The sequence below is a fragment of the Emys orbicularis genome, chromosome 3 (assembly GCF_028017835.1).
Source record: "Emys orbicularis isolate rEmyOrb1 chromosome 3, rEmyOrb1.hap1, whole genome shotgun sequence".
Classification (NCBI taxonomy): domain Eukaryota; kingdom Metazoa; phylum Chordata; order Testudines; family Emydidae; genus Emys; species Emys orbicularis.
This window is the reverse complement of record NC_088685.1, coordinates 116,939,134-116,966,218: the sequence shown is the minus strand read 5'-3', so window position 1 is coordinate 116,966,218 and position 27,085 is coordinate 116,939,134. Positions and strand designations below refer to the sequence as shown.

Here is a 27,085-nt window from a genome sequence, read left to right as displayed (position 1 = left end):
TAGCAGCATAAGGACCGGGTCTATACCCAGGTGCTTGTAGCATCTCCTTCCTTTCTGCCTCTGTTACCCTCAGGAGATTGATATCAAATAGGGTCAACTAGGGGAAATGGGGGAAGTTCTCATTAAAAGTGCTCTTACAAGAAAAAAAGGCATGTAGACGCACCCCACCACGTACATTCTGGATCGCCAAACCACGCGGCCGCTAATGTGCCTTTACTGTGCTTGGAATGGGTGGTCAAGTAGTTTAAAGTGGCTGATAAGAGACTGGGGCCCCACATGAGAGATTCTGCAATTTGAGAGTGAAAACGTGTCCCCCCCATTATCCCTTTCACTTAACTCAGAGGGAGGGTACAAGGAACAGAAGCCGCCCATTCACAGACCTTTGATGGTCTGGAATGTGGTGTTATGTTACACAGCTGAAAATGTTTCTCCTGTTCCAACTTGATAACCCCTTTCTCCCAAAGTTACTTTTTTTTTTCTGTTCTCCCTCTTTACTTATGTTTGTTAAATAAAGTAAATGTTCTTTATTGAATAGAAGCAGTGGGCTTTGGCGGGGGGTTGGCTTTACAGGGACAGTGATACAAGCCAGGTGAAGGTTTGGGAAAGCACAATGCAGATAAGCAGCTCACATTACTGAGACTCATTATTGAAACGGCTTTTCAAAGCCTCGCGGATACAAAGCCCCCCTTGCAGTGCTCTTCTTATTGCCCTGGTGTCTGGTTGCTCAAAAATGGCTGCCATGCGATCTGCCTCAACTGCCCACCCCTGCGGAAAATTTCCCCCCTTCTTTTCCACAGATATTATGGAGCACACAGCAGGCAGCTATAACCATGGGGATGTTCTCTTCACTAAGGTCCAACCTTGTTAGTAAACATCTCCAGAGCCCTTTTAAACAACCAAAGGCACATTCAACCACCATTCTGCACTTGCTGAGCCTATAGTTGAACTGTTCCTTACTGCTGTCCAGACAGCCGGTGTATGGCTTCATGAGCCATGGGAGCAAGGGGTAGGCTGGGTCCCACAGGATAATTATCGACATCTCAACATTGTCAATGTTCATTTTGTGGTCTAGAAAGAAAGTCCCAGACTGCAGCTTTTTGAACAGACTCGAGTTCCTAAAGATGCGCGTGTCCTGAATCTTTCCCGACCATCCCACGTTGATGTCAATGAAACACCCCATGATCAACCAGTGCTCGCCACACCATTGAAAAGTATCTCTTTTGGTTTACGTACTCTTTGGCAAGGTGGTATGGTGCCAAGATGGGGATGTGTGTGCCATCTATTGCCCCACCGCAATTAGGGAACCTCATCGCAGCAAAACCATCCACTATGTCCTGCACGTTTCCCAGACTCACTACCCTTCTTAGCAGAAGTCGATTAATGGCCCTGCACACTTGGAGCACAGCAGCTCCCTTGGTTGATTTACCTACTCCAAATTGATTCCCCACTGACCGGTAACCGTCTGGTGTTGTAAGTTTCCAAACAGCGATCGCCACTCGCTTCTTCACTGTCAGAGCAGCTCTCGTTTTTGTGTTGCTGAACTGCAGGGCAGGGGAAAGCTCTGCACAAAGTTCCTGGAAGGTGGTCTTCCGCATTTGAAAGTTCTGCAGCCACTGCTCATCATCCCATACCTGCAAAACGATGCGGTCCCGCCAGTCAGTGCTTGTTTCACGGGACCAGAAACGGTACTCAACAGAGTGCAGCTGCTCTGTGACTGCCAGCAGCAACTGTGAATTGTTTTTTTCTATGGCTTGCAGCAGGGCTGCTTTCAGACCATCGCTATGTTCCGTGCGGCGGACCCTACTTCGGCTCTGGAAATACTGAAGGAGAAGGCACGAGGTGTTTGAGATGCTCACAGCAAGAGTGCACAACTGAGCAGCTTCCATGCTTCTGGGGTTATGGTGTAGGCGTGAAAACCACTGGGTTGTTTGCCATTGATACGAGGGAGGGAGCACAGTGCATCATGGGATGCCGACGCCATATTCCCATTCTCCCCTGCGACAATGTTTTGGTCCCATGAGGCATTGCACAAACTTCCCAAAACACACTACGGCAAGTTGCACTTCGGGATAGCTACCCACGATGCACTGCTTTGTGCGTCAATGCAGGCATTACTAGTGAGGACGCACTCCATGAGACAGTGAGCATGGTGTGGCCACGCACAATTGACTTAATTCGGAGGCTCGAGGTCGAATTAGATAAAGTTGACTTAATTTTGTAGTGTAGAGAAGCCCTAAGTATAAGATGAGACAAGAGATGGATACAGATCCCGAGGGAGTACAGGGAAACAATGAGAGAATATTGGTCAGTATAATAGGATGTGGTCTCCACACACCCGCAGTCTAACCGTTGTCAAGATTTTTGTAAGCATCACAGAAAAGGAGAATTTTAAAAGAGCATCCACAAAATAGGATAGAATTAAATGAAGCATATAACTGCTATTGACAAAAATCTTTTGCATGAATCAGAATATGTGAGACAACTCATTGCCTGGGAATATCTTTAATTTTATGTGTATTGCATTCTGAATAGACATGGACTTTAGCACCAATGCTGTAAAGTGAAATAATGTTTTGTATTAAATATTTTAATGCTTCCAAGATTACTGGAGAGAGGAAGCAAACAGCCTGAGATTATCTAGATAATAAAGCTAGTTGCTCCTTTTTTTTTCTTTTTTTCTTTCACTAAAATGTATTTAAAATAATTTATTTGGTATATGTGGGAATTAACCCCAAATATGTGTATGTTCTCCAAAGAATATCATCATAATTGAGTTCAGGTAGTGAAGTAATGAAGTTATTTAAATCTCCTTTACATTAGTTAAAATGCTTCAGTCCTGATAAGAGAAAATATTTCAGAGAATTAACAAAACCAGATGACTCTTAACTAGGGCTGTCGATTAATCGCAGTTAACTCACATGATTAACTCAAAAAAATTAATGGTGATTAATCAGTTTTAATTGCACTGTTAAACAATGTTAAACAATACTGTAGCGCAATCTCTTTATCATGAAAGTTGAACTTACAAATGTAGAATTATGTATAAAAAAATAACTGCATTCAAAAATAAAAAAATGTAAATCTTTAGAATTTACAAGTCCACTGAGTCCTACTTCTTGTTCAGCCAATCGCTCAAACAAACAAGTTTGTTTACATTTGCAGGAGATAATGCTGCCCGGTTCTTGTTTACAATGTCACCTGAAAGTGAGAAAAGACAGTTACCTTTTCTGTAACTGGTGTTCTTCGAGATGTGTTGCTCATGTCTATTCCACAATAGTGTGTGTGCTTGCCACGTGCACTGGTGGTGGAAGTTTTTCACCTAGCAGTACCCGTAGGGGAGCGCCCTAGTGACTCCTGGAGTGGCGCCTCCATGGCACGGTATAAGGGGCGCTGCGTGCTCCCCCCACCCTCAGTTTCTTCTTGCCAGACAACTCTGACAGAGGGGAAGGAGGGTGGGATGTGGAATAGACATGAGCAACACATCTCAAAGAACACCAGTTACGGAAAAGGTAACTGTCTTTTCTTCTTCGAGTGATTGCTCATGTGTATTCCACAATAGGTGATTCCAAGCTATATCTGTTGGAGGTGGGAAGGAGCTCACAAACTCTCGGGACAGAGGACAGCCCTGCTGAACCTGGTGCCCTCCCTGGTCTGGGAGACAGTCGCATAATGCGAGGTGAACGTGTGAACTGAAGACCACGTGGCAGCCCTACAAATGTCCTGAATGGGGACAAGGGCCAAAAAGGCAGCCGATGAGGCCTGCGCCCTAGTCAAGTGTGCCTTCACAATTGGTGACAGAGGGATTCCCGCCAGGTCATAACAGGTACGAATGCTTGAGATGATCCAGTTGGAGAACCGCTGCGTGGAGGTCGGCCGACCTTTCATGCGCTCAGCCAAGGCGATGAACAGTTGCGAGGACTTTCTGAACGGCTTAGTCTGCTCCAGGTAAAAAGCCAGAGCCCGTCTCACGTCCAGCGTGTGGAGGTGGCGTTCCTCACTGGACGCTTGGGACAGAGGACCGGCAGAAAAATGTCCTGACCCATGTGATAGGCAGAGACCACCTTCGGGAGGAACGAAGGGTGTGGGCGGAGCTGGACCTTATCTTTATGAAACACTGTGTACGGGGGCTCGGAGGTCAGGGCCCTGAGTTCCGAGACTCACCTAGCTGACGTGATCGCAACCAGGAAGGCCACCTTCCACAAGAGGTGTGACCAGGAGCACGTGGTTAGCGGCTCAAACAGGGGCCCTGTGAGATGGGCCAACACCAGGTTTAGGTCCCACTGCAGGACAGGAGGCCTAACATACGGGAAGAGATGATCCAGCCCCTTAAGGAATCGGCCAGTCATAGCATGGGAGAATACCGTGTGGCCCTGCACTAGCGGATGGAAGGCCGATATGGCCGCCAGGTGCACCTTGACTGACGAGGGCGCCAGGCCCTGGGCTCTAAGGTGAAGGAGGTAGTTCAGAATCAGCTGGATCGGGGCGGCCACCGGGGAAAACGTCCTGCTCGTCCGCCCATCTAGAAAACCGAGACCACTTTGCCGAGTAGGCTTGTCATGCGGAGGGCCGCCTGCTTTCTAGGAGGACGCGCTGAACCCCTTCCGAGTACGTCCTTTCCTCCCTACCTAACCATTGAGCAGCCACGTCATGAGGTGGAGTGCCACTAGGTTGGGATGGAGGAGGCGGATCTGGTCCTGGGACAGCAGGTCTGGGCGGGATGGCAACGGTTATGACGGGGTGACCGCCAGGCTCGTGAGGGTCCCGTACCAATGCTGCTTGGGTCATGCCAGGGCAATCAGAAGGACCCGAGCCTTGTCTGTCTTTATCTTTTCCAGGACCTTGCCGATCAGCGGGAATGGGGGAAAGGCATAGAAAAACTGGCGTGACCAAGACAGGAGGAAGGCATCGGAGATAGTGCCCCGTCCCAGCTACTCCCTGGAGCAGAACCGGGGACAACGACGGTTCAGCCGAGTCACGAACAGGTCCACCTGGGGAGTTCCCCACACTTGGAAAAGTCTGTGCACCACCTCTGGGTAGAGAGACCACTCATGCTGAGAGGAGAAGTCCCTGCTCAAGTGATCCGCCCGCACGTTCCGGGCGCCCGGCAGATGGAAGGCCTGTAGGCAGATGTCGTGGGCTATACAAAAGTCCCACATCGAGGCCGTGTTGTCCGTGAGGACCCTGACCACCCGGCCCTCCAGGTGCGAGTGGAAGGCCATGCACGCCAGCCATACCGCCTTGAGCTCCTTGACATTTATGTGGAGGGTCAGATTCTGAGCCGAGTCTGAACGTTCCCCACATGGTCCCCCCACCCCAGGTCCTATGCATTGGACACCAGTTCCAGCAACGGGGCCCTGCCCTTGAATGGGACCCCTTGGAGCATGTTTCTTGGGGAGGACCACCACCGTAGGGAGGTGATCACTGGCTTGGGCACTGTGAGGACTTTGTCCATCCTGTCTCTGGCCTGGGAGAACTCCAAAGCCAACCAGAGCTGGAGGGGCCTCATCCTGAGTCTGGCGTGATGGACCACATACGCGCACGCCAACATGTGACCCAAGAGCTGGAGGCACGCTCTGGCTGTTGTCACCGGAAACCTTGTGACTGTGTCGATGAGCCCCTTCAGAGTCTCGAACCTGTCCAGTGGGAGGGAGGCTCTGGCCGACGAGGCATCCAGGATCGCCCCGATAAACTCTATGCGTTGTACCGGGACTAACGTGGACTTGGTGTTGTTTACCAACAGGCCCAAAGTGGTGCACGTGGAGGTGGAGGCTTGATGCCACCCTTTTTAAGAGTTCTTGGTGGGCCCTAAAGTCCCCTGGCAGGATGGAGGGGCCGTAATCCACCTGGTCAGTCTCCGGGCATGGTGCCGAGGATGTACGTCCCACCGACTCCTTACTGGGAGGTTTGGAGAGGGAGGCTGATGGTCCTTCTGAGGCTTTGGCCACCAAGCAAGCCCCCACCGGGGGCTGCATCGGAGGCCACGGTGCTCACTAGTACCATTGGGCTGGGCATGGAGCCTGGTGCCACTGCACCTCCTGTGGCACCGGCAGAGCCGGCTGTTCGGCCTGGCTGGCCCATCGATGGAGACTATGAAGGGAGGCTGGGCTGACAATGGTGCCATGAGAACGCCTGTTCTCACTTTCAGGTGACACTGAAAACAAGAAGCAGGCAGCATTATCTCCTGCAAATGTAAACAAATTTGTCTGAGCAATTGGCTGAACAAGAAGTAGGACTCAGTGGACTTGAAGGCTCTAAAGTTTTACATTGTTTTATTTTTGAATGCAGTTATTTTTTATACATAATTCTATATTTGTAAGTTCAACTTTCATGATAAAGAGATTGCACTACAGTACTTGTATTAGGCGAACTGAAAAATACTAAATCTTGTTTTTACAGTGCAAATGTTTGTAATCAAAAATAAATATAAAGTGAGCACTGTACACTTTGTATTCTGTGTTGTAACTGAAATCAATATATTTGAAAATGTAGAGAAAAATGCAAAAATATTTAATAAATTTCAATTGAAATGCTATTCTTTAACAGTGCAATTAAAACAGTAATTAATCATGATTAATTTTTTTAACCACGCTATTAATCGCGTTTTTTTAATCGTTTGACAGACCTACTCTTAACCCTTTAAATAATTTTTCTGTTTTAATGACACTATTTTTAGTCCTCACCATTACAGAATGCCAACCACAATAATCTAATCTTATATTTTATCTGTGGGTGGTTTGCACACACACAATCACTTTCCTTCAAACAGACAAAACAGTACTTTAGCCTCCTACATATAAAATTTCAGGATCCGTCTGTGAAAACACAATTTGTCTTTGTGGGAAAATGTGTGTGTACATCCGTGTGAGCGCATGTGTGTGTGAATGGGGATGTTATCGAAAAGATAGACAATTCCCATGAACCATCTGATGGCTACTCTGCTGTACATGTATTAAAGATGAAACAGTGGAGCAAGACCAGAAAGAAAGAGCAACAAACATTATGTCTTAGAACAAAAAGAATGATATAGATTATCAACATTACTATACTCCCGCTCTTTTGAGTCAGTGTTCCTTTATGTCCTCTAGGGACCATAGCAGTGAAACGCCAGTGGAGTTTTATAAATATATGCAAAAACTCAACTTGAACTAGGGAAACCATCAAATTGCAAGTGAGGTTCTAAACGTATGATCCTCCCCTCTATTCAAAGCTTGTTATTGTTAGCAGCAGATCCTAGGGGATCATGCACTAGGCAAGTTACAAAACACATAGCAAAAAGATGGCCCCCGCTCCAAACAGCTTAAAACCCAAGTTAAAGAAACAAACCATTTCCTCCTATGATATTTTTATTAAGGCTTTTAATAGTTTCTACAAATCTAGCCTGTTTGTTTCTATAATCCACAATTTTTCTCATATTAAATGAATTACCTGTGTAACTACCACAGCTGTAAAATTAACATATCAAAATCTATTGTGGATTCTAGTCCACTGAATTTATTTTTACCTTGGGCTTTATTGTTCAGCAGATTTACATACTGTACTGCGAGCGATCTGTTTTAAAAAATGATAACTAAAGCTAGCTGAAAAAGAGTTGCATAGTGTCTGCTCCTAAAGCATTTTTTTTTTAAAGTTATCATGTGTCCTTAAGTGCCTGATTCAAGTGACCTTAAGCAGCAAAAGCCCCAAAGGCTTGTTTAATTAGAGACAATCGCACCTGAGGCACTTTAATCTGACAGACTTTTAGCTACATATAGGGCCCGATCCTGCAGCTTTTAATCAGAGAAGGCTCCTAGTGAAACAAAGACGCCAAAAATAGCTCAATGGAGTTCCAAAATTCAGAAAATAGAAGGAAGTTAATTAAATGTTTCATTCTCTCATTAGCTCTTGTAGGCAACAAAACTCTTGGAGCAAAAAAACACGGGCTGATTACCCACGGGAATGAACCCCAAACAGACATTTGGTGCCTCAGGCACACTCTTGAATGAATGGATTAAATATCTTCTCAGAATGACGTTCGTAGCTATAAAAGCAACCTCCCCCCTTCACCCTCCCCCCTCCAAATGACCCACATCAGACATCTCCAAAGCCTCCTTAAAAATGTATGGAAAATCTCACAATGCCTTAGAATGTACAGCTGCCACTTATTTTGCGACCCATTCCTAATAAACTATATATACAAACTATCAACAGCATTGTGTATACATTTAATAAGGGAAATTCTTGGTTATTAAAAGATTGCAGGAAGAAAATCATGCATGAAGCAAAATATGCAAGATTATCAATAGCTGACAAGATGTTTACGGGGTATTTATCACCCCTTGCTATGATTACAGGGCAACCATATTACCACTCCACAGAGTTGTTAGATACTGTCGTTTCTCTGCTACACATGGTATAAATAAATGTCAAATGTTATAGGAGCAGTTCACAAGAGTATCCTTCATGACAGACATGGATAAAACACTATGAAAACATTATGTACAGCTAAAACAAGCATAATAGTCACATCAGATGTAAAAGTTGCTGAAGTGCAACATTTATTATATGCAGAGCTGGTACCATGACCTATTGTTAAGGTTGCCCAATACTTCCTATTATTAGCTCCTGTTTTCAGTTGCTTACAGTTTTGCCAAACATTAACAACTCTTCAGGTTGAAATTTCCATGCCAGGTGTCTGCCTTAGGCTGATTTTATTTTAAAAGTTTCAGCAAAAATGGTTCAGTCATCCCTGAGAATGAAATTAGGAGAAAGATATTTTGCTCATGTTAAAAAAAAAAAAATCTTCCTTTTCACTGAAGCTCTAGCATCTCCATGCTTTGGAGCAGGGTCTTGAAATCTGGCAGGCAGAGAAGGTGTTGCACTGGTCTCAGGAAGGTGCTTTTTGTTGTCCCCATGAAAAAATACAAATTTGGCAGAGCTGAAAATCTTTGAAAAATCTCAGTTGACAAATGCTTAGCAAACTTGTAAAAGTTCTGCAGCTACAGTCTTCGAAGATTCTAACTGCACTGAGCATGCTCCAGCCTAGGACCACAGGGGCTGAGCAAGATTTTCTCTGCAATTGCTGCTAGCAGATGCTGCAGGCTGCTGAAGGGCTGGGGCACAGGAACTGACAGCAGGGAGAATGTCTATGTGTGCTCTTCCAACAGTCCCCCAAGTTTGTTTACATTTACAGGAGATACTGCTGCCCTCTTCTTATTTACAATGTCACCAGAAAGTGAGAAAAGGCATTTGCATGGCACTTCTGTAGCCAGTATTGCTGTTTTACCCGCATTCTGCCATATATTTCATGTTATAGCAGTCTCGGATGATGACCCAGCATATGTTGTTTGTTTTAAGAACACTTTCAGTGCAGATTTGGCAAAACGCAAAGAAGGTACCAACGTGATATTTCTAAAGATAGCTACAGCACTCGACCCAAGGTTTAAGACTCCCAAGTGCCTTCCAAAATCTGAGAGGGATGTGGTGTGGAGCATGCTTTCAGAAGTCTTAAAAGAGCAACACTCCAATGTGGAAATTACAGAACCTGAACCACCAAAAAAGAAAATCAACCTTCTGCTGGTGGCATCTGACTCAGATAATGAAAATGAACACGTGTCGATCCGCACTGCTTTGGAATCTTATCGAGCAGAACCCGTCATCAGCATGGACGCATGTCCTCTGGAATGGTAGTTGAAGCATGAAGGGACATATGAATCTTTAGTGCATCTTGCACGTAAATATCTTACGATTCCGGCTACAACAGTGCCATGAGAACGCCTGTGCTCACTGTCAGGTGACACTGTAAACAAGAACCAAGCAGCATTCTCTCTTGCAAATGTAAACAAACTTGTTTGTCTGAGCGATTGGCTTAACAAGAAGTAGGACTGAGTGAACTTGTAAATTCTAAAATTTTACATTGTTTTATTTTTGAATGCAGGTTTTTTTGTACATAATTCTACATTTGTAAGTTCAACTTTCACGATCAAGTGTTTGCACTACAGTACTTGTATTAGGTGAATTGAAAAAAATACTACTTCTGTTGTTTTTTTACAGTGCAAATACTTGTATTCAAAAATAAATATAAAGTGAGTACCGTACACTTTGTATTCTGTGTTGTAATTGAAATCAATAGATTTGAAAATGTAGAAACCATCCAAAAATATTTAAATAAATGGGATTCTATTATTTAACAGTGCGATTAATCGCGATTAATTTTTTTAATTGCTCGTCAGCCCTAGAACACACACATTAATACGGGGAAGGCTAGTCTAACTTGATCTACTAACTCATGTGAACATTACAATCCGCATGGTCTTAACCAGGATTTTATCTTGAATTAGTTAATTCAAGGTAATTTGATTTTAAAAACACATCTTTTTTCCTTAGAAAGGGTGAATTAGAAGAAGGTCTGTTTGGGTAGGTGGCTCATAAATTAGCACTGAAATCAATAGGGACTCAAAGGGGTACAAGGGTCTGCGGGTGAGGATCCGACTGCAAGACTAATGCTGCCTTTAATACAGATTTTGTTGGTGGTGATTGTATTTCAACATGGATTTTGGGGTGGGGATAGGAGGGGAATCCCTAGGCACCAGGGATAGGGAAATGATGCTAGAACTCACTATTCACAATGGTCTTTGATCATGGTTATTGATGGGGTAGTAACATAAGAATCCCTCAATGCAGGATGGCAAGGGGGTTATAAGAATACCCCTGATTTTGGTATGTACATTCTAGTTTGCCAAAGGATGTCACAGGAGGTCTTAAATGAAAGCCAGGGTCACACTGGTTATTAATATTGTTGGTGAAAAGTACATACAGATACTTTGTAAGGAGTTATGTATGTATACTGAAAATATGTACAGAGTCTGTATCACAGCAGAGGTGGAGAAACAGGTTTCCTGTCAGACAAAAATGCTTATTCACCCGTCTCTCTGTTGGGATGTAAATTAAGCACTGCAAGCTAACACAATGGAGACACATTTACATGCAAAATCAACAACAAGATATGAAGTCAACAAGGGTGAGACAGAGTGGGGGAATCTCTGGTAAAAACTTATCCTTGATTTCACTATAAGCATATCTCAATGGTGTGATAATAAGCAAGTTGCTGATCCTGAATTGAATCATACAATCTGATATGTATGTTGTCCCTTGAGGACAGCAGACCTGGTATTTCTGTGAGTGTGCAGTGGAGAAGGGGCTGGAGCCTGGATATTACAGAGGAATGCTTCAAAGGGATTTAAGTGCACTATTTGTTAAACTGCAAGGCAAAGTCAGGGCTGGCATTGCCCAAAGGAGAGTGACTGGTGGTGTCAGGGAGCCGACACTCAGTTAAGCACAAACAAGTTTCCCTCTTGCTGGAGGGCACGGGGTGGCAAGGTGACTCAGAGTCCTGGGTACCCCGAAAACCGTCACAGGGTGTTTCAGCCATAGCATGGAATGGACCAGAACAGACTAGTGCCACATAAAAGGCAGAAATCAGTACTGTTTAGAAGGGTGAATAAAGAAATACATAATGAAAAATAACTGAAAAATAAAAAAGTGTGGCTCTCATGACTAAATGCCCATGAATCAAATAAAACTATTCGAACATTTATCATTTTCTTTTAAAATAACACAGCAAAACAACAGCTCTTTACATGATACCATTTCGGAACAGATACACACAGTGCTAATAGAGTGATACAAACTAGACAGCAGAATCAAAGCTACTTCATGACTGATGTACCTCAAAGGTAGTCTGGATACCAATTTAGTACCCAAATTCATGGAAGCATTTTTCTTGGTTCTGGATGATCTCTGGTTTCTGTTATTGAACGTCACCAAAACACACATACGTTCTTTATACAGCTGCATGAAAGAAAAACCTTTGCAAAAGAAGCCTATTCAGCTCACAAAAGGCAAACTACCGTGAAATACACAGCATGACAAACTATTTTAATATAACAACATTCCTTGGATGAAATAAAAAACATGTTGTATCAAATTCCTTCTGTAAGCAATAATCCATTAAAAAAACTCAAAACAAAAAAATTGACAATGTCTTGAATTCTCATGGGCTGAAGTTCTTATAAACTGAGGAGTTGATTTCAATATGTTGAGCAGACGGAGTTATGTGTATCACGGCACTGTCTAAATATTTTTACAGTTGAGTTTTTCAACAATAAAAATCTATTTACAAAAAGCTGGAGAGCTACTTGCATTTGGCACAAAATTTTCTAGGATGACAAAAACTAAGTTTCTAACACTCCATTATTTATTTTTCTCAACATAAATGTCTGTAATAGAGCCGAATGAATAATCCACAACTAATAATTTATTTCAAAGAATTTTGTGGCTATTCCAATTTTCCCCAAATATATTAACTATTCAAAACTTTTTTTATGAATATTGTTCACTTGTTGGCTTGTTGTGATTGGTCAGAAGTCACCCTGTATTGTTTCTGGCTGGAGAAGCATAATCCTTGTCCGATTTCTGGTAAAAATACTGACCTGAAGAAAATTTTAAATTCTCTTTCCAAAAGCAACAAAGCTCAATTTCTTCTCTACAAGCATTACATCAATAAAGAGTCAGACTGCAGGCACAAGCCTGGTCACGCAAGGCAATAAGTGGGTGTAAGGCACCCATGTTCCAGGTCTCCCATGTTCCAGAATTCAGAATCACAGACAGCAGCGCAGGGGAGAGCAACCTCTGTGAGGCTGCTACTTCCTCTCCACTATTCCCCACCCAAGGAGGAAGGATTTAGCAAGAGCCTTGGTTCCACCCACTCAACAAGCCCATAGCATAACTACCTGACATATGCATCAGGTAGAAACCTAGTGCTGGGTACTTCCTTCCTATCACATTAAGATGGAAATGGAAGGCAGACTGTGATTGGGACAATTCACTGCTCCTTGCTTGGAACTCATGTCAAAGCCATAAGGGAGACCAAAAGGTTCATGGAAAGCAAATACAAGGGAGGAACTAACACAGCATATACATTTGCTTTGAGTCCTAAAAAGTTAAGTGCAGGAAGAATGGCAGGAGTAATATGGAGTCTTAAAACAAGGACTAACGAGATGTTTAAAAAGGTTCACAAGTTGAACTCACCTCTAAAGTCTGCATTAGTGTTGGCTTAATTGCATCCTTCATCAAAACTGCCAAAGCACCTGTTACTCCCTAAAAAACAAGAGAGTGCACATTATAAGTATCCCTATTTTACACCCATTCAAACAGCTTAAGTTTAATGAGTTTGAAATATGAAACTTTAGTTCTAAAGAGAAAATTCGTTCACAAAAAAAGGGAAATGTTTTTCACTATACACATTGTAATACGATGCCATCACCATTATAAGAGAAATCTATTTAGATTTAGTTACTTCATGCCTTTATTAGCATAGTATCAGAATGCCTCACAAACATCAATGGATTTACCCTCATAACATCTGTGAGAGATATGGTAGAGTAATATTTTTTCCATTTCACAGAGAGAGAACTGAGACTAGGGTGACCAGATGTCCTGATTTTATAGGGACCCGATATTTGGGGCTTTTTCTTATATAGGTGCCTATTACCCCCCACACCCCATCCCAATTTTTCACACTTGCTCTCTGGTTAATAGGCAGCAGGTTTAAAACAAATAAAAGGAAGTTCTTCTTCACGCAGCGCACAGTCAACTTGTGGAACTCCTTACCTGAGGAGGTTGTGAAGGCTAGGACTATAACAGGGTTTAAAAGAGAACTGGATAAATTCATGGTGGTTAAGTCCATTAATGGCTATTAGCCAGGACGGGTAAGGAATGGTGTCCCTAGCCTCTGTCTGTCAGAGGGTGGAGATGGATGGCAGGAGAGAGATCACTTGATCATTGCCTGTTAGTTCACTCCCTCTGGGGCACCTGGCATTGGCCACTGTCGGTAGACAGGATACTGGGCTAGATGGACCTTTGGTCTGACCCAGTACGGCCGTTCTTATGTCACCCTAACTGAGACAGAGAGAGAAACAGCAATTAGCCCAAGGTCACTCACAGGAGAGGAAAGAGAACCAAAGTGTGGGCTCATCAAGAACACTAAGAAAGCAAAGGGCAACAAGCTTGCCAATCCTGCACAAAGAAATGAAAGATGTACTTCGCTCATGAGAGAATGGACATCAATAGCAGGGGTTGCTAGGTACAAAGGTGGAGAAATGAACTGGCAGTCTCTGCAAAACCTATATAATCATATGGTTGAGAAACGGATGTAAACAGATACCATGAGATTGCCTCTCATTTTTAATCCCTACAAACTAACTGTACAGAACTCCTCAAACAGCTTTGCCAATGAATCTACATTTGAACCAACAGGCCCAACAATGTAAACCCTGAAAATAATATATTATGAGGCGATTTTGCAATAATTACTATTACTACTAATTTGCATCAAATTAATTTTTCACTTGCAACACATCAGATTTGAACCCAGGTCTCCAGAAGAGAAAGGAATAATGTATGATACTTAGCCTCTGGTAAATATGAATTAAGGAAACTGAGGCCACACGTTAGGATTTCTTTGTTAAATATTGCCATGTTGTAAGTCTCTCTGTTACAAGAGTCTAAATATCCACAGTCATCACAAAATGAACTACAGTGAAATGGGATGAGACAATGTTAATGAGATAATATATTTGTCCCTTGTCTATGGATTAATACTGAATAGATTTTCAAATGCACATTAGTTTCTTAAAAAAAAAAAGTCTTGTTTACATTTTGAGGATCAGAAACAAAGAACCACAAAATTCCGATGTTTACCAAAATAGATATGGGTCTATCATTTCTCGCATAAAGAGAGAAGGTGCTATTCCATCTCTGACTAACAATCTAATGATAAGCACAGAGACATATGAAATAGAAATAGACATATTAAAAAAAAAAAAATCAGATTGCCACCACGTCTCACTGTTCCTTTCCGTACAGCCACAAACACACCAAAATAACATATTGTAGCTAAGAACAGGTCATTTATTTTAGACAAAGAGAAAAAATAGAGATGAAATGCCATTGAAAAGTCAGCATCGAGTTAAGTACTCGATCAACTAGTGTACCATATGCTATATTCTGAAAGTTTTTCCTCTTTATTGCCCCCAAGCTACTCAGTAAAAATGACTGATGATGCTGTTGCTTTTGATTCCCTATATCCTGGTCATTTAAAAAAAAATCTTTATAAAGTGTAGATTTTTTTTAAAGGATATTAAATTTTTCACCTGTTCAACATGACTTTACTTGCTGTATAAGGAAGCCATTTGACTCATTTCCAAAACCTGAAGCATTTACCAAACAAAACTTGAAGCACTGAATTCCCCATCCCAATACCTAACAATTTAAAATTAAATTAACATTTTTAGCAATTTCTCCATTAAATCTCAGGTTTACTGAATTGTGCAATTAGAAATCAAATACAGAACATGTCAAACATTGTTCTTCCTAGTTTAACAAGCATACATTTTAAAGTAATGACTTGAAAATAGTGTTTTCATTTTAAGGTAATGAACATAAAAGCTTGTTGTTTTGCCTACGCTGCACACTATGGCCACTCAGAGCACTACAGTGGCCGGTGGGGATAGAATTCTGATTCTCCCGTTCCAAAAGCACAGTCCCCTACATTTGAACTAACATTTGTTGTTAGCAGCATAGGGACTATAACACACAGCTGAGCATTTCAGATTCCACCTAGTGAAAAGCAGTGCAATATATACATGCTAGGCAGTACATTCCAATAGTAAAAACACTGCCAAAAAATGAAGGTACGGACTTTAACACAAAGGCAAAATTTTGTTCCTATGATGCAATTCTTTATGCCATCACACATTGTTTGCCACTTTCATAGGTAATGGAACCACATTGATTTAACCTGAATCATTACCCCAGGCCAAAAGAAAGAAACAAACACTGATATTTTCAGAGCACGAATGGCAAAATATTTATATTGAAATGCTTTGGAGAACTAACCAAGAAGCACCCCTCCCCACATTCCCACTGGCAATACGTTTCAAGGTAGTTCAAAGCCTAGAGTTTGTTTGACTCTTGACTGAGTTTAGATGACTTAACAGTACTACTGAATTAAAAAAAACAAACCAGTTTACACCTCCCAATTTGTTGGGAAATTTCATCTCTTCCTCCCAGACAAGAACCTGGCCACAGTGATCCATGCATTTGTCAATCCTGGACTCGATTTCTGTGTCTGAAGCTGAATGTGATGATAATGTAAAGCCTCTAGCTGGTACATAATGTGTCTGCCCACCTTCTCCATGGATTAGACCCCCATGAGTACCTCATATCTGAACTGTTATTTCTCCACCAGCTCCCAGTCCACTCCCAAAGCCAATTCGAAGTCTTGGGCCTAATCTTCAAAGTCATTCATGGATCAGGTTCCAGCTACATTAGAGGCCATGGGGAAAATTTTACAAAAGCACTTAAGTGACTTAGAATCTTAAGTCCCAGTTTCAAGAACGACTTAGGGTACGTCTTCACTTACATCCGGGTCCGGATGTAAGCAATCGGTTTTCTGAGTTCGATTTATCGCGTCTGGTTAAGACGCGATAAATCGATCCCGGATCGATCCCGGAAGTGCCCCGGATCGATCCCGGAAGTGCTCGCCGTCGACGCTGGTACTCCAGCTCGGCGAGCGGAGTACGCAGCATCGACGGGGGAGCCTTCCTGCAGCGTCTGGACCGCGGTAACTTCGGACTAAGGTACTTCGAATTCAGCTACGTTATTAACGTAGCTGAATTTGCGTACCTTAGTCCGAAGTGGGGGGGTTAGTGTAGACCAGCCCTTAGACACCTAGGAGTTTAAGTCTTCAAGTGCCTATGTCTCTTTTGAAAATAGGAATTAGGTGCTTTTGAAAAATTTACCCCACATCTCCATTTGTGAGACACTGAGGCAGTTGTGCTTCTCTGAGACAATACCTACTACAAAGTGCATGAGAGCTTTATCCAAAGCACCCTCAGTTGAGAAGTTCTGGCTTTAGAGAGGAGGTTGGACTGCATGCCCACTAGAAAACAAGAAAGCTGATTTACATATTTTAAAGACATTTCAAGAACATTGACCATAGAGCAGAGGAGAACAACAGAGGGTTCCCTAGTAGGACATTGGGTAACTGACTTTTCTTTGTTCCAGTCATAACAAAAACAATTGTGGGATATATTTTTCTGAAGTTTTAGTACGGTAAACTGTTTATTAAATACAAAAAAGTTGACTGTGAATAGTTGTATCTGAGTAGTCCCACTGACTTCAACAAGACCTGTTTGTGCTTAAAGTTAAGCACATATGTGTTTGACGGCTGGAGCCTAAGTTTGCAGAAAAAATATTTGGGCTATAAAGTACTTATAAAATAAAAATGATACTGTAAAATCTAATAGATTTTAATAATTGTTAAAAAAAACCTTGCATAATAACCTGAGAAGCTTCTTTTACTAAACAAATAGCTACATATTTATTTAATATTATTCATGGCTGCTGAAATACTAAACTAGGGCATACCCATTTAATTTGACATGGAGATATGGCACCTGTCCATCAAATTTCTACTACAGTATAGCAGCCAAAAAGCAATTCAGCCTTCTGAATATTGTACAATTAACCTCACATTTTGGCAAATAATTCTTTATGTTCCATTACACATGCTAGATATTTAATTCATTACACTTGTGGAAGCCGTCTCCTCAATTCACGAAATATTTAATTTCTCTCTATTTCTCCTCCTGCTCCCCAACCCCCTCTGCATCTGGTTTCAATCAGCCAATGTATATTTTAGGTTTTATTATTGTATTATCATAAATATGTGACATAGAAGGATGAAATTAAGAGCAATTGCATTTTTGTACAGTGTATTAAACATTATTCACATCCAGAAACAAATGAAAGAGACAGAGGATTAATGGTTTAGATTAACGTAAATTAAATAATGAACTAGAAACTATTTGTCAAAATATTTTAATGTATAAAAATAAATTTTGGGCAACAGACATTCGTGGAATTTGGTTTATCTATACAAATTCTAGGCGTGGCTGGTAGTGTTGCCTATTATTAAGGTTGCCCATTATAAAAACCCTGCTTTCAGTTGCTTATAGCTTTTGGAAAACTTTACCTGTTCAGGCAGAAATTTTCCATGCTGGATGTCTGCCTCAGGCTGAAATTTATTTTATTTTATTTAATTAGCAAAATTTAAGCCAGAACAGTTCAGCCATTTTTGAGAATGAAGCTATTGAAAAATATGATATTTTGCTCATGTTAAAAAATGTGGGTGACCTTCTCTTTGAAAAACTCTAACGTCCCAAGGCTTTGGGGCAGGCACTTGAAATTTGGGAAGGGGATTGACCTGTGTGTCAGGGATGTGCCTTTTGCTGTCTCTGTGAAAAACTGTTCACATCTGGCCAAGTTACAAGCTTTGAAAAAAACCACATTTTAAACATGATCTGCAGAGACTAAGGCCTGGTCTACACTAACCCCCAAATTCGAACTAAGGTACGCAATTTCAGCTACGTGAATAACGTAGCTGAAGTCGACATACCTTAGTTCGAACTTACCGCGGTTCAGACGCGGTCCACACGCGGCAGGCAGGCTCCCCGTCGACTCCGCGGTACTCCTCTCGCCGAGCTGGAGTACCGCAGTCGACGGCGAGCGCTTCCGGGATCGATTTATCGCGTCCAGACCAGACGCGATAAATCGAACCCGGAACTTCGATTGCCAGCCGTCGAACTACCGCGGTAGTGTAGACCTGGCCTTAGAGTTTTAGCAGCTAAATGCTAAACTGAGCAATGGGGGGAAGGGGTGGAGAGGAGCAAGCAGGGAACGGGGCCTTGGGGGAAGGGGTGGCGCGGAAGCAGTGCCTCGGGGGGAAGGGCCACGGTTCGGGTGCTGGTGGCCCCCCTACTTTTAGGAAGCTTCCATTGCTCCTGAGGCCAGGATGTACTGTCTGCTCATGAAAAACCTGCTGACTGCTATTATCCACTCAGGATCCCACAGGCCAAAGAAGAGAAAAGAGGGAGGATTTGTACAGATAAAGAGATATTAGGTTGAATGCTGGCTGCTGACGGCACATTCTGGCTATTTATGGGGTTAGAATTTGGTGCCAAGAAAAATGTGTATATGCTTCTTTCACAGCTGAAAGTGGGAAGGGGCAATTTAGCAGATAAACCTGAACTGCTGGATGGATACTTGAATAAGAATAACCAATGTGTGTCCTTATCTTACTGATGTGTAAAGTTAACCCTTCACAAGCATTAACACTAACCTAAATTAACATTTTTTTTTTTTTTTTAAGATTACTGCTGCAAGCATTCATCAGGCAGTCCCACTGTAATATTTGAGAATACTATAGAAGAACAATAGCAAACATTACCACCTGAAAAGGAGCTCCTTGATTTTCTGTAGCACCTGATTAGCTTGCCTTAGAGATGTGGAAACCTACCCAAGTAACTTATGTGACAAGTGGTTTCAGAAGCAGAAGTTACCAGAAGGCTTGGACAAAGGTAAGTTTTACATCCTGTTCCAACTGTGGCCAGATTAGGGATCAAAGCCCCACATGCATTGTTAAAAACAAAACTAAAAGACAGTGTATAGTTGCCATTTTGCTGATTCAACAGGCAAAGCAAAAGAGTCAGGAGTTAGTCACAGGGCTTTTATACTGTACATACCAAATCCTCAGCGGTCACTGGCTGTCCATTTTTGTCATTAGCCACCACCATTTTCCCCAGTCTCTCTTTCATATCTGCCAGGCTGGTGGTCAGTGCTAAGATTGCCATGATTTCACTTGCAACGGCAATGTCAAACTGAGCCTACAAAGATAAAAGCAAGAGTAGTAAACCACATCAGACACAGGCAAGAGGATACTTTCAGAGCAAAATTAAAAGAAATACAATATGATTACCACCTTGAGAGTGAAATTTAAAAAGTTCTTAACACTTATTAACAACACCTAAGATTATTTAAACTGAAATAACTAACAGTGAAATGGAAATTAGATGTTTAAAATGATAAGATTTTGGAGGGTTTTTTGTTTTGATTTTGGCATTTCACTCATTTGGGGACTCAGCACCTTGCTGGACTGAACCCCTCAATTGATATTTCCTTTAATGGGAGTTCAAGTTGCTGAACCACTGACAGAGCAGGCCCTTGTGTGGTCAGTGAAACAACACTGGTCAGTTTCACTTTCCACATCACATGCACTAGCACAAGTGCCTTTATATTTGGGTTTATAATACTGGTCAGGAATTTGTATATTTAAAAAATCCTCTGTATTTCATGAAAATATATTCATATTACATTTTGTAATTTTTAGTTTACAAAATTCTAAATTTGGGGGGTTAAACTACTTGACAATGTTCCTTTAAAATAGTATTTTCTTGGATTTAGCATACAAAACTTGTGCTTTTTTCTCCTCCTGGATTAACTTTGTGCAACACCAGTCCTATTGCTCTTGTAGAAATAGATCTATAAACTGCAATACTTCTTTAGAAGGATTCAAACTAAGCCCCTGACAAGTGAAATATCTCACTGACGATACTTAGACCAGGGGTTCTCACAACAAATTTTTTGGTGGCCTCAGAGTTTTTCCTAAAATATTTGATTAACTTTAGGAAAAACAAATACATGTGCATGTCCAAATCATTGTAATTTATTTATGCAGGATTTTTTTTTTCAGACAATAATAAAAATAATGTACAGTTGTCTCTATTCTTTACTGGACCTAAACAGAAAGAACGTGCAAAGCACCTTATTTGTGTTTCTAGTCTTTTTTCCTTGTTGTTTCTTTTGCTTTTTGGTTGCTTTTTTAAAGACTTGCTAGCTACTAAGAAAAGTGATATTAAGAAACATACAAATATTACTTTTCATAGCAGACTAACTCAGCCCCGGCAAGCCTGGGGATAAATTAAGCCTTGGATGGGGAAGTGGGTATGGAGCCAGTGGCACTGGGGCAGGCAGCGAGGGCCTGGGGTGATCAGGGCCGGCTCTAGCGTTTTTGCGGCCCAAGCAGCGAAAAACAACAACAAAAAACAAAAAAAACCCCGATCGCAATTGGCGGCAATTCGGCGGCAGCTCTAGCACCACTTCATTCTACGGTGGCAACTCGGCGGGAGATCCTTCGCTCCGAGAGGGAGGCCCCACCGCCGAATTGCCGGATGTGCCGCCCCCCTCTTCATTGGCCGCCCCAGGCACTTGCTTGCTACGCTGGTGCCTGTAGCCGGCCCTGAGGGTGAGCTCGGGGCCAGAGCCCACCACCATGCGGCCAGGGAATGGAGCCTGAAGCCTGCCACCCACTACCCCAGGGCTGAAGCTCGACCTCTCCTCTGCCCCTCCCGTCCCCGCAGGAGGGTGAGGAACTCATTGGCTGCCTACTCTTCCAGCTTTTGTCTCTCCAGAGGGGGACAAGGTCCAATTACTACTGGCAGCAGCAGAGGAGGGGCCGTTGCTTTGTGCCACCCCTCCCCCATCACTCCCCTCCCCCATCACAGGCACTTCGTAAATACTTAAGGCCCCAGTTCTGCAAAGACTTCAGGATCAGGCCCCACGACAGGCCCCTATTTCATGTACCTCATGCTGGGTACTAACATGAGAGGACTCTAGATTTATTAAACTATATTGGCTCTTTATTAAAGCAACCATATACAGAGCTGCTCCAGCTGCAACTTACTATTTTATGCATCTGCACAAGCCACAAGCAATGACTGCCTGGTGTTTCTCCAAACTCTTCTCTCCTGAAATTCATACCCCTCCCTTCAGCTTTCATGCATACGCACACAAGTGAATAAAGACTATTTGTACATGAGTAAAGATTTACAGGATTTGGATCCAAAATGAAAACAGTAAACTTATAAAAACCGATATTTTCAAACTTGAATTTGGGCTAGCTCTTTATTGAGAGAGAAAAAAAGCTGTGCATCCAACAAAACAGCTGGGGGTACATAGTTAGACCTTCCCAGCTGTGTGTTACGGCCACACCTTCCTTGAACTAACGGAAATAAGAAAATCCAGAGTTAAGGAGGATTCTCCTCCTCTAATTTATCCTTGCCGCACTGAGAGATGGTGAATGAATCTTAGAGCACAGAGAGATTTCACACACCATCTAAACTGCAACACCAGCTAAGTTTATCAGGATGGTTTTAAGAACAGAGTTTATGCTTTTATTATGAATTCCAGAGTTTTCATCACCATCATTAAAATTAAAATGCCTATTTCCCTTTTGTATATTAGGGTTTTTGCTTTTTTTAATATAAATTAAAAAAAAAGGGGGGGGAAAGAACCCACTTCCGGGAAATGTTTGAGGAATGATATAACAACCCTAACTATTACAATAACACATACTATTTTATACTATCAGTCAATGTTACTTTCTGTGACACAGTCAGGGTCCAGACACCCCAAAGAATAAGCAATTGAATCAACTGATTGTGAGACCAAAAACAATGGAAGCTCTATTTACATATGAATCAGCAGAAGGATGAGAAGTCCACAGGAAGAGAAGAACAACAGGAAGCCTTCCTAGCTCTTGAAACAAAGACAATGAACTTTGGGGATAATATAAGGGGGGGCAAAAAGTCATTTGAGTTCTCCATCACTTGAATGACTGAAGAGGCCAGAGCTCTTGAAATCACAGAACAGTGGGTCTTTCAACCAAGGATGTTGAAGTCTATGGAAAATGAATATAGGTGAGAAACCTGCTTAAACCATGAATATAACTTGCTGAAGTTAAATTTAATCAATAGAAAGTGTGTTTTGTTTGTTTTGTCTGTAACCCTTCATACCTTTCACTATTACTAGAAATCACTTCACCCTATGTTCTTTGTTAATAAACTTTGTGACACTTCATCCCATATTCTTCATAGAGATATTATAATGATATGATTATGGCATAAAGAACAGTTACCTACCTCTCGTAACTGTTGTTCTTCGAGATGTGTTGTTCACGTCCATTCCACATTAGGTGTGCGCGTGCGCCGTGTATACGGACGTCGGAAACTTTTCCCCTTAGCGGCTCCCATCGGGCTGGCAGGGGAGACCCCGCCAGAGTGGCGCCTCCACGCTGGTGCATATATACCCCTGCCGACCCGACCCCCCTTCAGTTCCTTCTTGCCGGTGACTCCGACAGAGGGGAAGGAGGGTGGGAAGTGTAATGGACGTGAACACCACATCTCGAAGATCAACAGTTACAATAGGTAGGTAACCGTTTTTTATTGTTCACATCCATTACACATCAGATGACTCACAAGCTTACCATAGGAGGAGGGTAGGCATCATGGAACAATTGACTGGAGAACAGCCCCACTGACCGCCGCATCATCTCTGGTCTGCTGATTGACTGCGCAGTGGGCTGTGAATGTGTGCACCGACGACGAGGTGGCTGCTTTACAGATCTCGTGGATCAGGACCTGCGCCAGGAAAGCTATTGAAGATGCTTGGGCTCTAGTCGAGTGAGCCATGATCGGCGGGGCTGGCACCTTGGCGAGCTCGTAGCACATGCGGATGCAGTCCACGATGATACACATTGCGCCGAGACCGAAAGCCCTTTCATTCTCTCGGCGATGGCGACAAACAGCTGTGTCGACTTGCGGAAAGGTCTAGTTTGCTCTAGATAGAACACCAGGGCCCTTCGGACATCTAGAGTGTGCAGGCTACGGTGACTGGGGTCCGTGTGTGGTTTAGTAAAGAACACCGGCAAACAAATGTCCTGCCCCATATGAAATTGTGAGACTACCTTAGAGAGGAATTTAGGGTGTGGCCTGAGCTGCACTTTGTTCTTATAAAAAACTGTATACGGAGGCTCCAAGGTGAGGGCCCTCAATTCGGACACCCTCCTCGCGGACGTAATGGCCACCAGGAATGCCACCTTCCAGGAGAGGTGAAGGAGAGAGCAAGAGGCCAGGGGCTCGAAAGGGGGTCTCATAAGTTTGGCCAGGACCAGGTTAAGGTTCCAGGGAGGGACCGGTGGGCATAAGTAGGGAAACACCCTTTCCAGTCCCTTAAGGAATCGGGCTACCATGGGGTTAGAAAACACAGAATGCCCCGATACCCCCGGGTGGAATGCTGAAATGGCAGCTAGATGCACTCTGATTGAGGAAGGAGCGAGACCCTGATGTTTGAGGTACAGGAGGTATTCTAGGACGACTGGAATGGTGGCCACAAGTGGCTGTATCTGCTTTGGCTCACACCAGCAGGAGAATCTTTTCCACTTAGCTAAGTACGTCGCCCGAGTGGAAGGTTTCCTACTGCCAAGGAGAATTTGCTGTACCAGAAGGGAGCACTGGCTCTCCACAGCGTTCAATCACAGAGTTTCCACGCCATGAGATGCCGCGACTGTAGATCCGGGTGGAGCAGGCGCCCACAGTCCTGCGTGATGAGATCTCGGTGCCGGGACAGGGCAACTGGGGCGGCCAGTGACAGCTCCAGCAGGGCCGTAAACCAGTGCTAGCGAGGTCAAGCTGGAGCGATCAGAATTATTACCGCTTTGTCCCTGCGAACTTTGATGAGGACTCTGTGGATGAGCAGGAGTGGAGGAAAGGCGTACTTCAGACTCCCGCTCCAAGGGATCGCGAAGGCATCTGCGACCGAGCCCGGACTGTGGTTCTGGAAGGAGCAAAACTGTGGACATTGGCTGTTGTCCTTGGTGGCAAAGAGGTCCATTTGGGGAAACCCCCACTTTTGGAAGATCGATTGCAAGACGTCCGATCTCATCGACCACTCGTGCATGCGGTATGACCTGCTGATGTGGTCCGCCAGTTCGTTTCGCTCTCCCGGGAGGTATGATGCTACGAGATGGATGGAGCGGGCTATACAAAAGTCCCACAGGAGAAGAGCCTCTCGGCAGAGGGGAGAGGAGCGGGCTCCGCCCTGCTTGTTTATATAAAACATGGTGGTGGTGTTGTCTGTCAGAACTATCACGCTGTGCCCTTCTAAAGCAGTGTGAAAGGTTTGGCAGGCTAGGCGAACCGCCCTGAGCTCCTTCACATTGATGTGGAGCAGCCTCTCGTCTCTGGACCACAAGCCTTGCGTCCTTAGATCCTCTAAGTGGGCTCCCCAGCCAAGGTCTGATGCGTCTGTTAACAGCGTCAGAGCCGGCTGCGGTGCTGCGAAGAGGATATCCTCGCATACTACCGGCTGACTGAGCCACCATCACAGGGAGTCCAATACTCGGGCAGGAACTGTCACGACAAGGTCTAGGGGATCTCTGCCTCTTTCACAGAAAGGCTGCCACTACTGACATGCATTTCATGAACATGTGGGGAGCTGCTGCCAGGCCGAAAGGGAGGACCGTAAACTGGTAGTGGTGCTGGTTTATGGTGAACCGTTCCTGCGGTTTACGGTCCTCCCTTTCGGCCTGGCAGCAGCCCCCCACATGTTCATGAGATGCATGTCAGTAGTGGCAGCCTTTCTGTGAAAGAGGAGAATACGAATATACCCGTACCTCGATGATTGGCTTCTCGCGGGTCGGTGAGGAGGAGGTCCATTCCCATGTGATGGTGACCCTGGACGTATTCCGCAGGCTGGGTCTTCTAGTCAACGTGCCCAGGTCCTCCTTGATACCTACGCGAAGGCTGGAGTTCATCGGGGCCGTGCTGGACTCGGTACAGGCACGAGCAAGCCTCCCGGAATCCAGATTTCTGGCCATCCAGCGTCTCATAGACTCAATGCTAAGGTTCCCCACAACCGCGGCCAGATGCTGCCTGCAGCTCCTGGGACACATGGTGGCGTGCACTCACATATCAAGTACACTCGGCTATGGCTCAGGACTTTACAGACATGGCTAGCCCGATCGTATCACCCAGGCAGAGATCCCCTAGACCTTGTCTTGACAGTTCCTGCCCGAGTATTGGACTCCCTGTGATGGTGGCTCAGTCAGCCGGTAGTATGCGAGGATATCCCCTTCGCAGCACCGCAGCCGGCTCTGACGCTGTTAACAGACGCGTCAGACCTTGGCTGGGGAGCCCACTTAGAGGATCTAAGGACGCAAGGCTTGTGGTCCAGAGATGAGAGGCTGCTCCACATCAATGTGAAGGAGCTCAGGGCGGTTCGCCTAGCCTGCCAAACCGGTGAGCGGGATGAATAGCGATGTGAAAGTATGCGTCTTTCATGTCGAGGGCAGCGTACCAATCCCCCGGATCCAGGGATGGAATGATAGTGCCAAGGGAGACCATGCGGAAGTGGACCTTGACTAAGAACTTGTTGAGCCCGCGCAGGTCTAAAATGGGCCGAAGGCCCCCCCCTTTGCTTTGGGAATGAGAAAATAACGGGAATAAAACCCTTTTCCCCTTAATTCCCGAGGGACTTCCTCCACCACCTCCGCCTCGAGGAGCGACTGTACCTCCTACATGAGGAGGTGCTCATGAGAGGGGTCCCTGAAGAGGGACGGGGAAGGAGGAGATCTGAAGCGTGTATCCCACTTGTACCGTGCATAAGACCCAACGGTCCGATGTTATGCGGGACCACGCATGGTAGAAGTGGGACAAGCGGTTCAAGAAACATCGGGAAGGATCCGGGAGCTGGTTTGGTACGCTGTCCTCGAGCGCACCTTGAAAACCCCTGCTTGTTGCTGGGTTGGGCTTTGCCCTGGCTCTGGCCTTGGCTAGGTGTGTTGTTCCACCTATGCCTGTTGTCTCTGCCTCTCCTACGGTAAGGCTTCTGTCTAGGATGAGGCTCATACTGCCATTGCTGCAGCGGCTGGGGCTTGAAAGGCTTCCTCCGAGTCGCCGGGGTGTGCATCCCCAACGACTTGAGGGTTGCCCGGGAGTCTTTGAGGCTATGCAGCCTGGCATCCATTTGGTCTGAAAAGAGACCCGGCCCTTAAAGGGGAGGGCTTGAAGGGTATTCTGGACCTCTGGCAGAAGGCCCGAAGCCTGGAGCCACGCTGAGCGCCTCATCACCACACCTGAGGCGATTGTTCTGACTGCTGCATCCACCGAGTCCAGAGAGGCCTGTAAAGAGGTCTTGGCTACTGCCTTTCCCTCATCCACGAGGGCCGTAAACTCAGGCTGAGCGCCCTGAGGTAAGGAGTCTTTAAAACTGGAAACTGCCACCCAGGAATTAAAATTGTGCCTCTTCAGGATCGCCTGCTGGTTGGCAATCCTCAATTGGATGCCCCCAGAGGAATAGACCTTCCTCCCAA

At 44.2% G+C, this 27,085-nt stretch overlaps 1 protein-coding gene across 1 annotated transcript in view; it reads right to left on the bottom strand.

Moving 5' to 3' along the window:
• MTHFD1L (methylenetetrahydrofolate dehydrogenase (NADP+ dependent) 1 like) overlaps positions 1-27,085 on the bottom strand; it is a 213,350-nt gene that overhangs the window by 115,906 nt on the left and 70,359 nt on the right. The window contains exons 18-19 of the mRNA XM_065400405.1: positions 19,623-19,763; positions 13,066-13,134 (exon numbers count right to left, since the gene is read on the bottom strand). Coding sequence (XP_065256477.1) covers positions 13,066-13,134; positions 19,623-19,763 — 210 coding nt within the window. The remainder of the gene's footprint in view (positions 1-13,065; positions 13,135-19,622; positions 19,764-27,085) is intronic.